This window comes from Zootermopsis nevadensis, unplaced genomic scaffold (genome assembly GCF_977971745.1).
Source record: "Zootermopsis nevadensis isolate Lab colony 2312 unplaced genomic scaffold, Znev_1.0 Znev_ptg000015l, whole genome shotgun sequence".
Classification (NCBI taxonomy): Eukaryota; Metazoa; Arthropoda; class Insecta; order Blattodea; family Termopsidae; genus Zootermopsis; species Zootermopsis nevadensis.
The window spans coordinates 2873728-2890446 of NW_028259147.1; the positions used below are offsets into that span (position 1 = coordinate 2873728).

General features: G+C 36.6%; 1 protein-coding gene across 6 annotated transcripts in view; it reads right to left on the reverse strand.

Annotated features, from left to right (window-relative positions):
• The window catches only part of SERCA (ATPase sarcoplasmic/endoplasmic reticulum Ca2+ transporting SERCA), a 52386-nt gene extending 39093 nt beyond the window's left edge, over window positions 1–13293 (reverse strand). For 4 of the 6 annotated variants that reach the window (XR_015535228.1, XR_002542549.2, XM_022060325.2 and 1 more), the window contains exons 1-2: window positions 13090–13293; window positions 4126–4330 (exon numbers count right to left, since the gene is read on the reverse strand). Coding sequence is in view for 4 of the 6 variants with exons in the window: in XM_022060325.2 (XP_021916017.2) it covers window positions 4126–4243 (118 nt within the window). In the remaining 2 variants the exon portion in view is untranslated. Of the gene's footprint in view, window positions 1–4125; window positions 4331–4873; window positions 4898–13089 lie in introns of those variants that run through there. The other 2 variants (XM_022060326.2, XM_087349047.1) reach the window with 2 other exon arrangements.
• Between the last annotated feature and the right edge of the window lie 3426 nt (window positions 13294–16719).

Genomic DNA, 16719 nt, shown 5'->3' on the forward strand with positions numbered 1-16719 from the left:
AAAATTTTGTAGTAATATTCCTAATACTTGTTCAATTTTATCAGTCTAATCACAATAAAATATTATTATTAAATATTAAAATATTACTACAATTAACATTTAAATATTTAAAAATATATTAAAATGATGCTCTCTATCGAAATGTTCGATTTACATTAGAGCATCATCTTTTACACTACATGTTTCGGTTCTAAATGAACCATCCTCAGGTGTACAAACGTTCTAAAGTTTCGGAGGCTGTACGTTTCTTATAAAATAGATGGGAGAACACAGGGGAAATCCACGCATAGATGGGTGAACATTATCGAGAAATACGAATCTTACATAAACTGTATTAAGGTGTGAACCGAAAACAATTTGGCTTCTTGCGCGATACTGCTACATTAAGAAGGGAAGTTTCCAGCAAACTCGTATAACGGAATTTAGTCAGCGCCTTCCGGTACCTACTGAGTATCACGGACCGAACAAATTTACGCTGTCCACGGTTAGTACAACAGTCAATTCACACGCTTTATCACAGACTGTTACGTTACCGGAAAAATACTGACATAAAGGAAATATACAGCTCAAGATATGCACGATACGAATTACTTGAGTCATCGTGTTATAACAACAGTAGTTCTCGTCGGTACAAGGTTCATACTTTGGATATTATCAGTGAAAAGAAAACGCTGAATAGGAGAATATAGATTTAATGGTATCATAGTCAAATCGAGGCTACATGTCACCTACACTTCATTATGAACTTCTTGAGAATGTTATTAAAACTGAACCAGACGCACAGAAATAAATTACCATAATTTTCTGTCACTCAATGAGAAAAGTGCTGAATCACATTTTCGTTCGCTGTCAATGTTCTCAGCTGTGATACTCTGAAGATTGAGAAAACATGTTTCCCCGAAACGTCGGTATCTACACACAAGCTAACATTGTGTCATCACCCAGAAACATTTCACCAACATCTTCATCACTTTGATAAGACTCATGGTCGAATACTATGAAATTTCTTCCAAATCTGGAAACCCAAGGTTGTTCACAGTTCAAAGTAACGTTTAGGCCGTTGATCATTAGCGTTGTTCACAATGGTTACTTTACATTCATGTGCATTGAGCCACCATTTAAAGCAGACAATTTTAAAGGCCAATTTATAATTAAGATTTTCTTGACGTAAACTTGCAACATATTCTGCGCAAAAACAAATGGTTCAAGTGAAGACTACGACAATTAACAAAGAAAAACAAAAAAAGAGGTCCTGATTCAATTTAGACTGCGCTGAAATCAGATTTGTTTTATCCTGTTAATTTAGTGACTATTACAATGAGGCTTTAAACAAGTTAAATACGCCTATATATGTCAAATTTAATTTCCTTTTAATGTATGCAATAACAGGTCTCAGTACTAATTGTTGATTTATTCAATACCAAATTGAATAAGTATCAACTAACGGTGAAAATTTAATGCTCGTTTATTATAACAGGAGAGTTATTTGTAACCATAATTATTCAGTTATGATCAGTTCAGTGCCGAGCTTTACTTCCGCTGATCATTTCAGAATGGACAAGTTTCATTTATGTCGATACGGCCTCGTTTATGCACGCCATTTATAATCCCTTCTGCCAAATGCCTGTAAAACGCACACTGTTTACTTTGATAAAGCTATCGGACCATAATATTCTAAGCCTTTAAAGCTCGCCTGATGAGGAGCTTAAATTTGGTTACTATGGCAACAGCAGCTACAGAAATCAGTGAAATTTTTTTATTTAGGTGAACAATTAAAATATGATTTTTATGTATTATTATAATGTGAGTCTTGTCAATTTAGAGATAATTTTCTACTAAAATTAATTTAACACTTATATGCACTCCACATCAAAAAATAGTACCACAAGTTAAAGTCATAATATTTTATGTAATCATAACCCAAGTTAGAAAATTAATAGTGAAAAGAAGGTCATTCTACGACGCTTCTGACGAATGATTGGCTTCGATCTATATCTCACAGTTATTTCTGTACGATGATTGTTCGAAACTCGATATGCATTCAAAGCGAAAGAAAGCCGTATTCACAAGAGTGAAAGTAGTTGTGAAATGGCTACCCATCAAAATGTGCTCTGACACCTGATCAGAATTAAAAACAACGTGAAAATACGTATGACATCATGACACGACTACAAATCACCTATAGAAATATCAGAACCATATCGACCGAGTAAATGAACAAGTCTCTTAGTTCCTTTAAGACTCTATTACAGTCATTACGAATATACATTCAGAGTCTGTAAGAGGAAGATGAAATAATTTAAATAGAATGCATGACCTTCCACAAAAATAACTGAAAACAAGTCAAGAGACGAAAAACACTGTTTCATTTACCTCTGTGTCTCTAATTTTCCAGCCACAATTCTACAGGAAATGAAATTCAAACAAAAACTTAAATTCACAATTCCAGGAAGATGGATCGGCAGAGACGGTCCAATGCCTTGGCCTCCACGTTGACCAGACATAACACCACAGGATTTTTTCCTGTGGGGTCATGTCAAGAGCAGTGTTTTCCGAACACCAGTTAACAGACTTGATGACCTGAAGACCCGTATCAGGAATGCGATCTTGGCTATTCCAGCGGACATGCTCCACAGAACATGGCAAGAGCTCGAATATCGTCTGGACGTTCTCCGTGCTACCAAGGGAGCCCACATCGAGGTCTACTGAGGTCAGTAAAAAACTTCCAGAGTTTCAATGTAATCTGCCGCAAACCGCATGTGGCTAGCTCAACTTGTTTGCGCGCTATGATTTTTCAAAACCCCGAAGGGACTTTGTGGACACACTGTAATCACCAGCTTGTGGAACTGCACAGAGATGATATTATGAGCCAGGAAATTGTTCTCACAATTTCATGATAGAAAATTGAGCGCAAATGCTTGTATAAGAAGCAGCATACCTAAAATGGCAAGCTTGTTGCATGGTACTACAGAAAAAAGACAAATGGAACACGTCTTACATCTCTTGCACGGAGGAATGGTCAACAATGTCCACAAATTTGGGATTGGATTGGATTGGATTGTAAGATCACTATGAGGAAGTGGAGATGAAACTCCACATATTCTCAAGTCTGGCAGCGACAATGGAGGTAAGTGCGCCTGCTTCACAATCCAGCAGCACCGCAGCTAAACAAGAAACTTCCCACCTTTCACGAAACCCAAAAATTCATTATGGTTCATAAAAGCCCACTGCTGGTCCCTATTCTGGGCCAGATGTAATCCAGTTCACACACCGACGCCCAATTTCAATATTGCATCTCCATCTATGCCTAGGTCTTTTAAGAACTCTTCAAACAGGCTATCCAACCAAAATTTGAGGAGAAAAATCCTTGCACCTGTCAAGAACTGAATTCTGATCGACCAGACCACTGCTAGTCACTATACTGACAATGCTATCACAACTTGGTATCGTCTTCAGAATACTTGTAACACTGTAACCTAATGTCTTATGATATGACCAGCAAGACACTACAATTTACATACATTCACAAACTGAAGTGACTCAAATGACACGCCTTCTCGTACCGGACGAGAAGGAAAAATAGTAACATGGGATTTGAGATTATTACAGCACTGAGTATACCAAATGTGGTATTGTGGGCAATGTAGTCTTGTAAGTGCTTACAAATATTTCTCCAAATATCAGTTACTACGTGGAGTATTACACAGCATTGCTACCTAGAAACCCACAACTGAAATGCTACCTGTTCAACAATATTAAGCACGCGCCATCACTTTTATACAGACCGAACAACATACTCATAATCCCACACTGCTGCTCTCAATAGTGCTTAATTTATATAGTAATAAAATGTTTCCAATTTAAGGTCTATGATCAATTTCACACTGACTTTTACCTTCATAAAAGAACAGCAATTCATTGTATTTTATGGACATCCGGTACTCAAACACATTTTAGCTTCTTATTATAGATTTAAATTATATTTAAAAAGATAGATAATAATTTCCCAGACATCATTACCTCTTACAAATGGTTTTAAACTTCACCCAATGCATACTGAAAATACCTGAAAGGCACACTTGCAACATAAACAAATTTATCTATTTCAGAATCATTGAAACTCACCATTTGGTCCATATTTCTCCTGATTTCTCTTCACCTGATCAGGTGTAAGACCTCTCTCTGGATCCACAGAGAAATAATTTAAAACCTCATCCACAGTTTTCGCATGTCCGTCTTCCATGGCTGCTTAAGCTACCTTTCAACTTCTGTGATGGTCTTCAAAACCTTCTTCTAGTGCACATTAACAAACTCCCACCAACAGCACGATCTGTAACCCATAAAAGATAAAAATAAATGTCACAATACCCAGCTGCAGAACAAAAAATTTGAGGTTATGGAAAGTATCCTACCTCAAATACAAAACAATCAACACCCAAAAAATGTGAAATTTGGTGAAAAGTCACCATTTATTTAAAATAAGAGTACAGCAAATACACATTCATGAAATCACAAAATGTTTACAGTTAAGAAAAAGAAGTATGGCATAAATAAAAATGTAATCACATGACTCCATTTTCAATGATCCTTTAATATGTGACTCGCCCGAATTTACCACAATTCTCACTTTCATTATGCACCCAGAAAACTTAAAAGATTCTTTGATTATCACACACAAACAAAGGAATGTTGCTGACAAATTTACAGATCCTCCCTCACATATGAAATTTAATATTTAAACAATACTCAACCGAAATTTGTACTTTATAAGCGTACATGTACAATTCAATTAATCACACTCTTCATATTAATGAGCAATAACTAACAGTAAAAACGTAATCCTACAAACCGGAAATGATAGCGTGAAACTCACCGTCCAAGCTTCTTAGCATTAGATTGGAACTCGGAAGACGTACCACGAATACTAAGTCGAGTTTGCAAACAAATAAAAAAAGACACTACACACAGCACTATTCAATAATCTATTTACACCAACACATATAAGATACAAACTAACAGAAAATATCATACACTAATCATTACGAAAGTATGAAAATACTTATTCAATGCGGACAACATCTTACGCGAACTCGTATATGACCGTTTCTCTCGTAGGCCTACCAAACTTGTTCTACTCAGCGCAGCGACACTATGTGATAGCTTTTCGTACTACATTCTAGCGAAGGAAAGTTGGTGTTCAAAACTCTTTATTATTAACTCTAAAGGCAACAAAATTCATTAATGTTGATTTATTCTGTACTCGTTTATTGCCCAATACTTACGACAACATACAAAACTCTGGATCACAATGCAACACGTTTTTGTCATGTGGAGTGAAGGGATTGGTTGAGGAAGGTCACGTGACCGATCTGGCTGACTGACATTATTCGCGAAATAACCGCAAAATACAAATACACGTTTTCATTTCTTCAGAGGAATAACAGGTATTTTGTTATATGATCGCCTTTGTGCCTATTATTTTAACATCTTACGACAGTATCTTAAACAAAACACTATTAACATGTTAACACTGAGCTCTATAACATGTGTGCGTGGGGTAACAGCCAGGAATACGTACATACATTTCTACTAAAAATGCTTTTCTCGGTCCATGGGTACTGAGTGTTAGGATATGATGACACAGCGGAAATAAAGTCATAGTCCGTGTCTGAGTTACATTTGAGGGGCCAAAATAAACAATTTAAATCCAAATTTAACTGTTCCTCAACTAACTGGACGAATTTAGCCAACACTCGGATGTATGTGTTATATACCACACAACGTGGCGTCTGAAAAAAGTCGGATACGTAAACACATTCGCGGAATTTCATCTTTATGTTTAAAGACTTATTAAAACAGTAATTATTTTCACAGCTTAGCTCATTCACCTGTTATAGAGTGGAAATTAAATTGCAGTTATTTTTTGTTGTTGAGAGATTGCGTAGCATTTTCCATCTAATCCATGGGTATCACATGTCATTTTTTGATTTAATAATTTTCTATATTTAGTGAAGAGCGTAATTCATGAAGTTCCTCAACACGAATTTTTTTCTCCAGTCTCCTGTCAATCCAACCCTCCTAGGTACAAATATTCTCCTCAACACCCAGCTGTCCCTCAATGTAAGAGGCCAAATTTCACACTCATACAAAACAACTGATAGGACTATATTTTTTTTTGTATAATTTAATCATTAGAATCCAGGTAGCAAACGGAAAGGGAAATAATTTTGAGCTGTATCCCCGCATTTAATCTGGTCTCAATTTCTTCGTGAATGCAATTTTGAATCGTTCCCAAATTTTTGAGCATGAATATTTTAAAATAGATCTTAAATTACCAAATTTAGAGCCGATTTCTTACCGGCTATTAGTGCATTTCTCAACATGATGTAACCCGCGTTACCTAACAGCGGCACAAATACGCATTTCCAACCTGTAGCTTGCCCAAATTACATAGCAGCTAAGTTAAGGTTAGTTAGTTGCCCCGGGCAACATGGACGCTGCCAAATGGCGGTGTTCACTCACAGCGGACACTTTTAGCCCGCCAGGGATGACTTTCTTAATTATTTTGGCAAGAGTTAGCAAGCAGCAACCTAACATATTACTGTGGGCCAAGAAAAGGTAGGGATGAGGAAGGTAGTGGGGAGGAGCCTAGGTTGAGCTCCGTGCGGTGCTTCAAGGATGACAAATTCGCAAAACCTGGCCAAAAACATCTCAAATGTTTGCTGTACAGCATTAATATAGACCGCACCAAATTAGGGGAGTTTGGATAAACAGACCGTACGCCGACATTTTACTCAAGATAAGTAACACAGCCAAATCACAGTTTTTTTATCCTAATTAGCTGGAGCTCGGTATCAGGGGAACGTCTTTAATAACCCACGTCTTTACGCAATCTGCTGATTTGTTGTCGAATTATACAAGTTTGTATTTTTAAAGCGAGCCTTACGAAACTTGTAGGATAAAACTTAGCATGTTATAATATTAAAAACAAATATAAACGATCATCTGATAGTGATTATTTCCCAAATGGTTGTTTAAATAATTGTGTCTTCAAAGAAGTTTATCACAAACACTATGCGATAGAACGAAGCTTGTAGATTAAACCATCGGTGCTGATATCAGAAATGCTTTATTTGTCTCCTTTCTAATTTTTATATACCAACCATTTAGAGCCCAATGGTAATTATATGTACCATCTGTCGTTCTTTAACAATCAGTAACTTTATACCATTCTAAGAATAAACAGCTATTATTTATCTAAACAGCATTGACTCTATGATATTTGTAATGTTGACTAGGCGTGTTTTCTTTGAGGTACGGACTGAATTCTTAAATATTATTTAGACGAGCTATGGCTTCAAATGCAGACGCGAACATCAAAGTGTTACAATGATGCAGTTCATTGTTTGAACGTATCTGACACGAATGGCGTTTCCATAATCACATAAAAGAACCCTTAGGGGGTTTCATATAAACAGCCTTGTAAATTATTGAAGCTATGACAATGTTTTTAATGCAACTGTAAACTATAATTAACAAACTCTGTTTGTTCTACCATTTGATCTAGTTTCAATGAGTAGCTAACGAATATTATGTAACAATTTCAAGATTCTGTCATTCTATAATGGTATTCAATTATTAATATTATAATTGGCTGTTATACCTAATACGGTACATCTATATATTTAGTTTAATCTGTTTGCTTTTGTATTTGTAATATTTTTAATTATTTTATTATTACTTTATTATTATTTTTATGTATTATTAAGGTTTTCCTGTCATTGGCTCCCTGCTGTTAGCAAACACTTTAATAAATGAATTGAATTGAATTATTATTGTTGTAAAATGGAGATAAAAAGACAAATATGACGTACATACAACCCCGAAGGTGAACAACAGGTGTTCAGAAAGAGTTTGAATAAAACGTATAAAAGAATCAATTATAGTCTTGCTGTTTGTTTGATGATAAAAGAAGAGCAGACATAGATGATTTATATTGATCCAATTTCATTACATATTAATTTCTGCTATATATTAAATACATGGGTAATATTTATCTTAATCTAATTTATTATTTTGACTTATTTTTTTATTTTTGAACATAGGCCAACAAAATTCTTGCCATTTGCATACGATAAAAAGTGATAGTGGAACCACGGTTCCGGAGAATTTGACGTAAATACGTCTATACGGCAAGGAGTTTATATATAGGCTTTATTCTAAATATTTCCTTTATACACGTTTTACAATTGATTAAAGTTTGAGTAAGACAGTACTGCCTACCTTCAATTAGTTACGCTTAAGATGGGTCTGTGGTAGCTGAAATATGTTATAAAATGTGTACATTTTAGAGTATCAACATATCGTGCAAACACCATATCTATACAAGATTTTGATCTAGTACTACTACATTGAGGATTTGACATCAACATAATAATTGATTCTTGCGATTTCTATATTCCCTCATACGTTCAGCATTAGTTTTTAGGAACTTTAGGTTCATTATTTAATATTTATATTTTTTTCTACGTTTTCTGTACTGTCTCATATATTCTGCGTTATGGAGTCTTTTAGCTTCAATGTCATCCATCTTGTACATAGTATGACGCAACAAATTAACGCAACAATAGATTTCTTAATAATTCTTATATAAGATAAGTACCTGTGATATTGTGAAACGTTTTTACCAGCACAAAATTATCTGCTCTACTACGCACTTCTTCTACAAGCGATTCACAGCTCAGCTCTTTCGGCAATAACGAAAGCGGATTGTTGACGGCAGTAATATAACACAATAATGCCGAGTAAACAGATGACGTAACAATTAGTTTCTTAGGTACCATAACAATGCACGTAGGATTTCATATAAAAGCTGACCATTGTTGTTGACGGCAGTAATATAACACAATAATGCCGAGTAAACAGATGACGTAACAATTAGTTTCTTAGGTACCATAACAATGCACGTAGGATTTCATATAAAAGCTGACCATTGTTGTTGACGGCAGTAATGTAACACAACAATGCCGAGTAAACAGATGACGTAACAATTAGTTTCTTAGGTACCATAACAATGCACGTAGGAATTCATATAAAAGCTGACCATTGTTGTTGACGGCAGTAATGTAACACAACAATGCCGAGTAAACAGATGACGTTTCCTAGGTAACTTAACAATGCATACAAGCTGACCATTGTTGTCAGTCCATATTTACAAATTGTTGATATTTCCTAGGTAATCATCTTACACATTTTCGTAACACTTTCTTGCGGAATGACCCTTCAATATATCAATCAGGGTGGAAGGCGGAAATGCTACAAATAATAAAAATCATAGTTTATTTTAACCGAAAACATAGCTCATAAGAATATTCAAATCCTTCGTTACTAATTCTTATACTTTCTGTACTTCATTGGTAATGCCCACTCGTGTAAGCACTGGGTCACTACAATATCTGTCTTACATAATCAACAGTTCCTCCGTTACCATAGCGACACACGGCTTATTCACAACAGTGACAAGAGTGTAAACCTGACAAAGTGAAAATGCCTCCTAAACTCCCATGTTCCACTTTATAAAGTTTAAATTATGCGTATGCAATTAAAGAGTTTATATTCATCCTGTAATTTTAAGTTTCTGACTTAAACTCATTTCTATCTAACGTATTTAACAGCGATTATTTCCTTAAACAGCGTTAACCAGCTGATCTTTGTAATGGTAAAGTGTGGTGTTTTCTTCGCGGTACGGACTGAATTCTTAAAATATTATGTAGATGAGTTCCTGCTTTAAAGGGTCAAACGGGAAATTGTGCCTGCAGCTTCCAAACTTTTATACTTAGATCATTCAATTTTGAACATAACAGGCTCTACTGGTTGTTAAAATAATGTCCTGCGGAAGGTAAAATCAGATTACCAAATCGCCTAGTAATGCTCCTATATGCAAACGCAACTCACAGTGACGTCCTGTTTACGAGTAATAATGACATGGCAGGTTCGTCTTGGGTGGATTTCACAACAGATGGTGGATATTCAAAGCTTCAGAAAAGTGTGTCTGGCGTTAACTTGTGAAATATAACACTTCATTAACGCAAGAGATTTAAGAAAGTACACCAAAGAATCATTTCTGAAAATCGAATCGTTCTCTTACTGCAAACGAGAACGCTATCTTACCTATAGTCTGGTTATAACATAGGCCTGAGGAAGATGTGAGGTTTCCATGGCGATTACACAGCATAGAGTCTTCTAGGTTAACACGACGTTCAACCCATAGGACTGCGCTGATTGTAAAGTACACTTTTTCTTTGTTGGGATACTCAATGATCTTAAACATGAAATTCAAAGTTCTTATGGCGATGAAGACACCCATGGTGGGCTTCTGGGTTGTGACGCCATATAAACCTGTAACGTGGGTACCAACATACTGTACTCATGTTTACGGCCCCGTAATGTTGGTACCCACCACGGTGTCAGAACTCTGAAGACCAACATGAAGATGGAGTTAAACTCGGGAGAACATAATTTACAGTCAAACTTTTTAAAATAAAATACTCTGTATACAAAAGTCCTGTGTTATTTCTTCTACATCTAAACACTTCAATCGTCTTTAAATTCTTTCAATACTACGCAAAAGATAAATGACAGACCCAGTGATCCTTTTGATCTGGGTTTACTTGAATCTGTGGAGATCAGCTTAAGAAAAGTGCTTCATAGTGACTTTTGAAAGATATAAATTACACGACATCGGTTCATTTAAATAAACGGAGAGCGGTAATTAAATATGGCGTTAAATCACTGTCGACAGAAAGAGTACGTCTGAACTTTACATCCGTGGAGTTAAATCGTAACACAACTTTTAGCGTGCAATGTAGCAACGGACCCATGACTGTCAGGTGTTTCAAACTCCCAGACTAAAAGCAAACTATTCTATTCCTGGATATTTGATTCTCTTCTTGAGATTCATTGACAAGTTTAGTCTGAACAGTTCGCGTTAACGAATCTGCTTAAACTTCAGTGTGAAGAGTTAATTTATGAATAAATATACAAAATTTGGCAAACTGAAGGGCGGTTTCTGAAGTCAACCAACAGTTTACGCAAACAAGGCAGGCCTAATTATTTTCTCACAAACAAATGACGTTCTACGTCTCTGACTCCTGTGTACGACTGAAATCAGTCTAATTCACAACAAGACCGAACATGAATCAGAAATAAATATTTATGAATTAATATTCCTTACAAATTCTATACAAAAATCGTTTGTCAATGTTAATTTAAGCGTCGTTAAACATTCAGTTCAGAATTACATCTCTCCATGGACCAGTATCTTACATTGTTGCAGCAAGTCAGTCCCGAATCGACAATGGTAAAATTAAATCTCCACTTTACAGCGTTCTCTCAAGCAGAACTGTCCTTCAGACGAAATCAAATTAAATAAATAAATAAATAAATAAACACAATAGTACTGAAAAGTAATTAGATTAAACAGTAACTAAAAATCACGTATGACATATTAAAAATAATACAAAAAGGTACTAGTGTAATTTTAGGAAGAATAATTCACAGATTAAAACATTTCGGGCCTACTGAGATTTACAAACAATAGAATAGGATTCGTATTTAAAAGAAAAACATCGAAACGAACCAGTCTCAAGTAATCTGTAGAATATACGGTACCATTTGTGGTCTATTTTAAAGATCTATCCCCCAATTTATCCAGAACAACTCAGAACTAACAGACACTTCGCCTTAAACCCTGGTGATAAAAATATTACCACACGCGTTGACAATAAAAAACTGTATATTTTATTCAAAGAGCGTATTAAAAGGTTTCGCACCATTTTCAATGTAAACAGCGATTATTTCGTTAAACAGGGTTAACCAGTTGATCTTTGTAATGGTGAAGTGCTGTGTTTTCTTTGCGGTACGGACTGAATTCTTAAATAATATTTATACGTGTTTTTGTATCAAAGGGTTAACGCCAGTGAAAAGCACGCGGTTTGGTTGATATCAATTCATAATTCATTCTGAAAACAGCTCATTTCCTGTAGGAAGCCAGGGACATAATCGTGCTCTGAGCGGGATTCGAACAAGCGATAGCAGTAGTCCAGAACATTAAGATCGTACGCGCTCGGCTGTGGTGACTACACAAAAAAGTGGAGCTGTTATCAGCCATCTCGTTTCAGTTAGTGGTTTAGCAAGTAACCAGACGGATGTACAATGTAATCAGGTATCCAACGTCATGACTAGAACACGATCCAACCGCGTGTTAGATATTGTTCTAGTCCCAATGTAGTACTTAATACATCTCATATAAATACGGTATGATAACCGCTGCATTAAACTCTGATTTATAATGAATATACATACACCTACATTTGAAGAAATTGATTATGTAATTACGTTTATGAAGAAGGCTGTCGACCGGGAAGCAACACAATGCAGTCTGAGGAGTTTACTGCCTCCATCATCAGGTCTCCTGAAATGTCGGTCAATATATACTAGGCTAAAAGGTTTTGCAACCCGGAAGACAGCCATCTCCATTTAATTAAGATTATATTTAAAGAAATTTTTCGATAAAATATTCGGATCCAAAGGGCAGAAGAGAGAATAGGTCGGCTAATTCAAGTGACAATTCGCAACTTTCGGGCGTACATATGTTGTTCAAAAAATATGAAAATTGCGTACAAAAAATTTTTTCGTGCGCATCTGTTCGAATAAAAAGAAAAAATATATATTAGAACACACACATGAGATGTATTTAACCGCTCTATCTGCACATTATACTAAGCACTAAAGTTGGAAGTGGACTGATTCACAACCACTGACTCCCCAAGGGCAGTGAAAACAAGCCACTTTGAATTGTCTCTTCACGTTCCTCACAAGGAAATTTATACTTTACTCGAAACGGGAAAAGAGAAATGTAGATCGGGGGTGACTAGCTTCGCCGCGTGTTCTTATAATCCATCTGCACACTGCAGTCAGCGTGTGACAGAACAACGCGGTGATAAATCCACAGAGAACAGCACTCAGCGAAGGCACACTTCGTTTCAATTAATCACTTGCATCGTCGTAGCACTTCGACGAAAAACTTACCAAATTTCACTTATAACTATGGTCCCAGGTTCGATATGTTCTTCAAGTACACACGAAAAAGAAAGTTTAATATCACTTAGGGGCCCCTTAAGTTCCTTGGATATTACACCCCTTTTAACATGATACTTAAATTTATTGTCGAAAGTTTTTTTAAAATTAACGTCTGCGCTGCTGGACGAAACGGGGCACCATTACCGATATGCCATCGCTTAAATAAGCTTCGTCCTACAGGTAGTATGCCACCTGGTGCTAAACTCGAGAACTGCTGAACCCCCAGCCAGATCTAGCTCACTTGGCACTAGGGTGCTGCCAAAACCCCTTCTTTCCTCCCGCGGCGTCGCGTCGCGTCGCTAAGCGGCGAATACCACCGAGGTGGGGGCCCTACGCCGGCCGTCAGCTGCTCGGAGCTTCGTCGTGCCTTCGCGTTGAACAAAATTGGACGTGTTCATTACGACAGCGAATTATCGCTTATTTCTGCACATAAAATTACGTACACTGCAACATAAATCGTGGAACAAAATTCATAATATCAGCAGCTTTTATCTCTCACAATTTCAGAACACCCTCCAAGCCAAGGGCCCATTTACTTCTAAGCATCTTCTCTTAAATAAATTATTTGGTATCTTCAGCGAGGTAATGTTTTGGGATGTAAATTTATCTTGATATATCGGGTAAATATGTTTGTTATCTGTACGGATCAACCTAATTGGAATATCGCATAATTTCTTGACATAAATTTATTTTTATTTAGTTTCAAATAAAAAAAAGCTGGAACACCGCCAACAGCGGAAAATTTGGCATGACGTTTCATTTGGAAACCGAATAACCATTACAGCTTTGAAACACAAAAACAACACAGGATAAACCATATTATTTGTAGCAACAGCATACATCAACTCTCCTCTTCTGACAAAATTTTCGTATTACTCATAAATGAGAATAAGGACCAAATCGCTGGGATCAGGAGATGTCAACAGACTTTCCGAGACAGCCCTTATCTCGTGTTCACACGATAACTGCTTATCACCACAGCATTATGACGTACCATTCACACACATCAACATAGGAAATGTGGTAATGACGGAGGAGATTTGTGGTCGAATAATTGCAACATAATACCACAGAACAACTAATTAAAACCATGTGATGACGTTTCGGTTTCAGAAACACTTGACCACTTGAAATGGTTAGTGGCCTGAAAGGATTTTTGTTAAGTTTAGTCGCCGTTAAATACTCAAATCATATAAAATTAAACAGTGGCTGTACAATCAAGAATCACACGGAAGCCATTATGCATTGCGAGTTACCAGGAAACGTTTGCAATCAAAGTTCGATAAATAAACCACAAAGCAAGGTAGAACGCATTACCAGAACACCAGTTCATACTCACAATGGGAACGTAAAATATTACTATTCGGATAACTGTGATCTCCTTGAAGGACTAATCAATCTCGTACGACTTGTACAGGTTCCTACTAATATTTCTCTAACCTCGTCAGCCTCGATATCTGGCAGGGAATCTTCTACGAGATACTGACCCATACGCCTACGCCTACACACAACACCGAAAAACATAAAAATATACCCACACGTAGAGTGGAATTCGAACCCACGATCCCAACACCCAAGATACCAAAATTGACGCTTTGGACCTCGAGGCCACTATGAACTGTTATTTGTTATGAACTGTTATTGTTGCTTATACAATCGAGCTCTAGCCAACAAGACGGGGAATGCATACAGAAATTTGTTGAGGAAACCTTTTGAAGAAAGACGTGTTTGTAGACTGATAAAAAAGATGGAAGATAAAATTAAGACAGCTTTTAGATAACCACGTGGATTAAATTGACACATGATCATTTTTAATATCAGCGGTTTTGAGTCTTTGAGTTTCGTTATCAATGATTAAGCTATGATTTTAAATTCTGACTCTTGTCCAAAATATTCTTAAATCTAGCGAATGTTTAAGTAGATTAGATCACAGTTACTTCATTTCTTATCTTACGTAGTACATGCCATTCAGTCAGGTACTTATTTAACATTAGTACATCAGCGAAGAACATTTTATCGACATCAGTTCAGCTGATGAAACACTCGAATGCATCGTCGCTGTACTGACATTTGGGTTGATCGTGCGACTTTGTTTCTCAAATCAGACATACCAACTTTATATTCCGATTTGAATTTTTCTATGGTCTATGGTTTCATCTATAGGAACATAGATTTTAATTTTAATTATTTAATACGCTGACATGGGAAACGCGGTTCACTTACGACCATCGTGAAACAGGGTCATTCTTAAAAAAGGTGACAGCTGCTCACCTGATAAACAAATCCCCTGCATTTGTGAAATGCGAAGATTCACTGCTGCCAACATAAAACGTTTGCTATTGGATCTTACCATGAGTCATTTCAACCCAGTCCTCAACCTCACACGCTGGTTAATTAAAGTCATTTTTCATACAAGAAAATTGCCTGTCAAGAACGGTGGAAAAAACCTAAAGTAGTGTTAGATCAGACTAATATTCATCTACATGGACGTTATTACAGGTTAAATTTAAATACTTTTGGGTCTAATTATTTTCATGTTTATGCCGAATTCAACAAAAACTGCCCCATTGTACTTCCACAATTTTTGGATACAATCCTAATTATAATTTTATATCCTATTATCATTAGGCTACAGAGAGGAATATCTATATATTTTAATTACTACTTTCCGAGCGTCAGTGCATTAATTTGCAACAGAATGGTTACAAACCTTGAGACAAGGGGGCTCCCATAACTTTTACGACCAAAGTGCTCTACTGTTGTATATTTAATAACAACCAGTCCGAGTTTAAAATATTCACAAGGGTATGATATGATCTGCCAAATTCTTAGAGTTGTAGAGCGTCCAAGATTAAATTTAATCCATCGCCCCAGCCTCCAACTACATCTTCCAGCTGTGAGCATAGAGGCCAAATTCGAAACGTGCCCCATGTTCCATCATCCATCACAGATTTTGGACCACCACAATGAAATCCACAGACAAGGTTTTAATATCAGATAGGACAATGGCCAATTTTAACCCGAATCCTCCTCGTTCATAAGATCTCTGACAGCGACATCAGTTCCTGTGCAGACAGAGCGCGCAAACCGTGGGCAGAAATCCAGATGTCGTAACCGACATTTATCATAACTTCCCTTCCATTCAGATGAACGGATCTTCGGTAAGTATAGTTGGGGAGGGGAGTTGGATTGGATTAATCTGGCTCCTTACGGCACCGAGCATGACGATGACTCACCACCGTGATGATGAAACTCCGGCAAATTTCTACCACATCACAATCGCCATATATCAGAAGACAGTCCATGTTCATGGTAAATGACCTTCGGGGTTCCATAAAATGCGGGTAATTTCAAGACTAATTGGGTGTGCTAGTAACGTTTTCAAGGACTCTTGTCCATGACACTGTATAAAATATACGTCATGTACCCACTAATAAGATTCCACGTGGTCCTTGAGGTACATGTACCCCTGGTTCAGAACCACTGCTCTGTTCTATTAACAATTTGAGTTCTGATTTGAGGGAAACCGAGCGTAAAGTCAGATAATGAAATGCATGCTAACGTTCCTACTACCGCGTG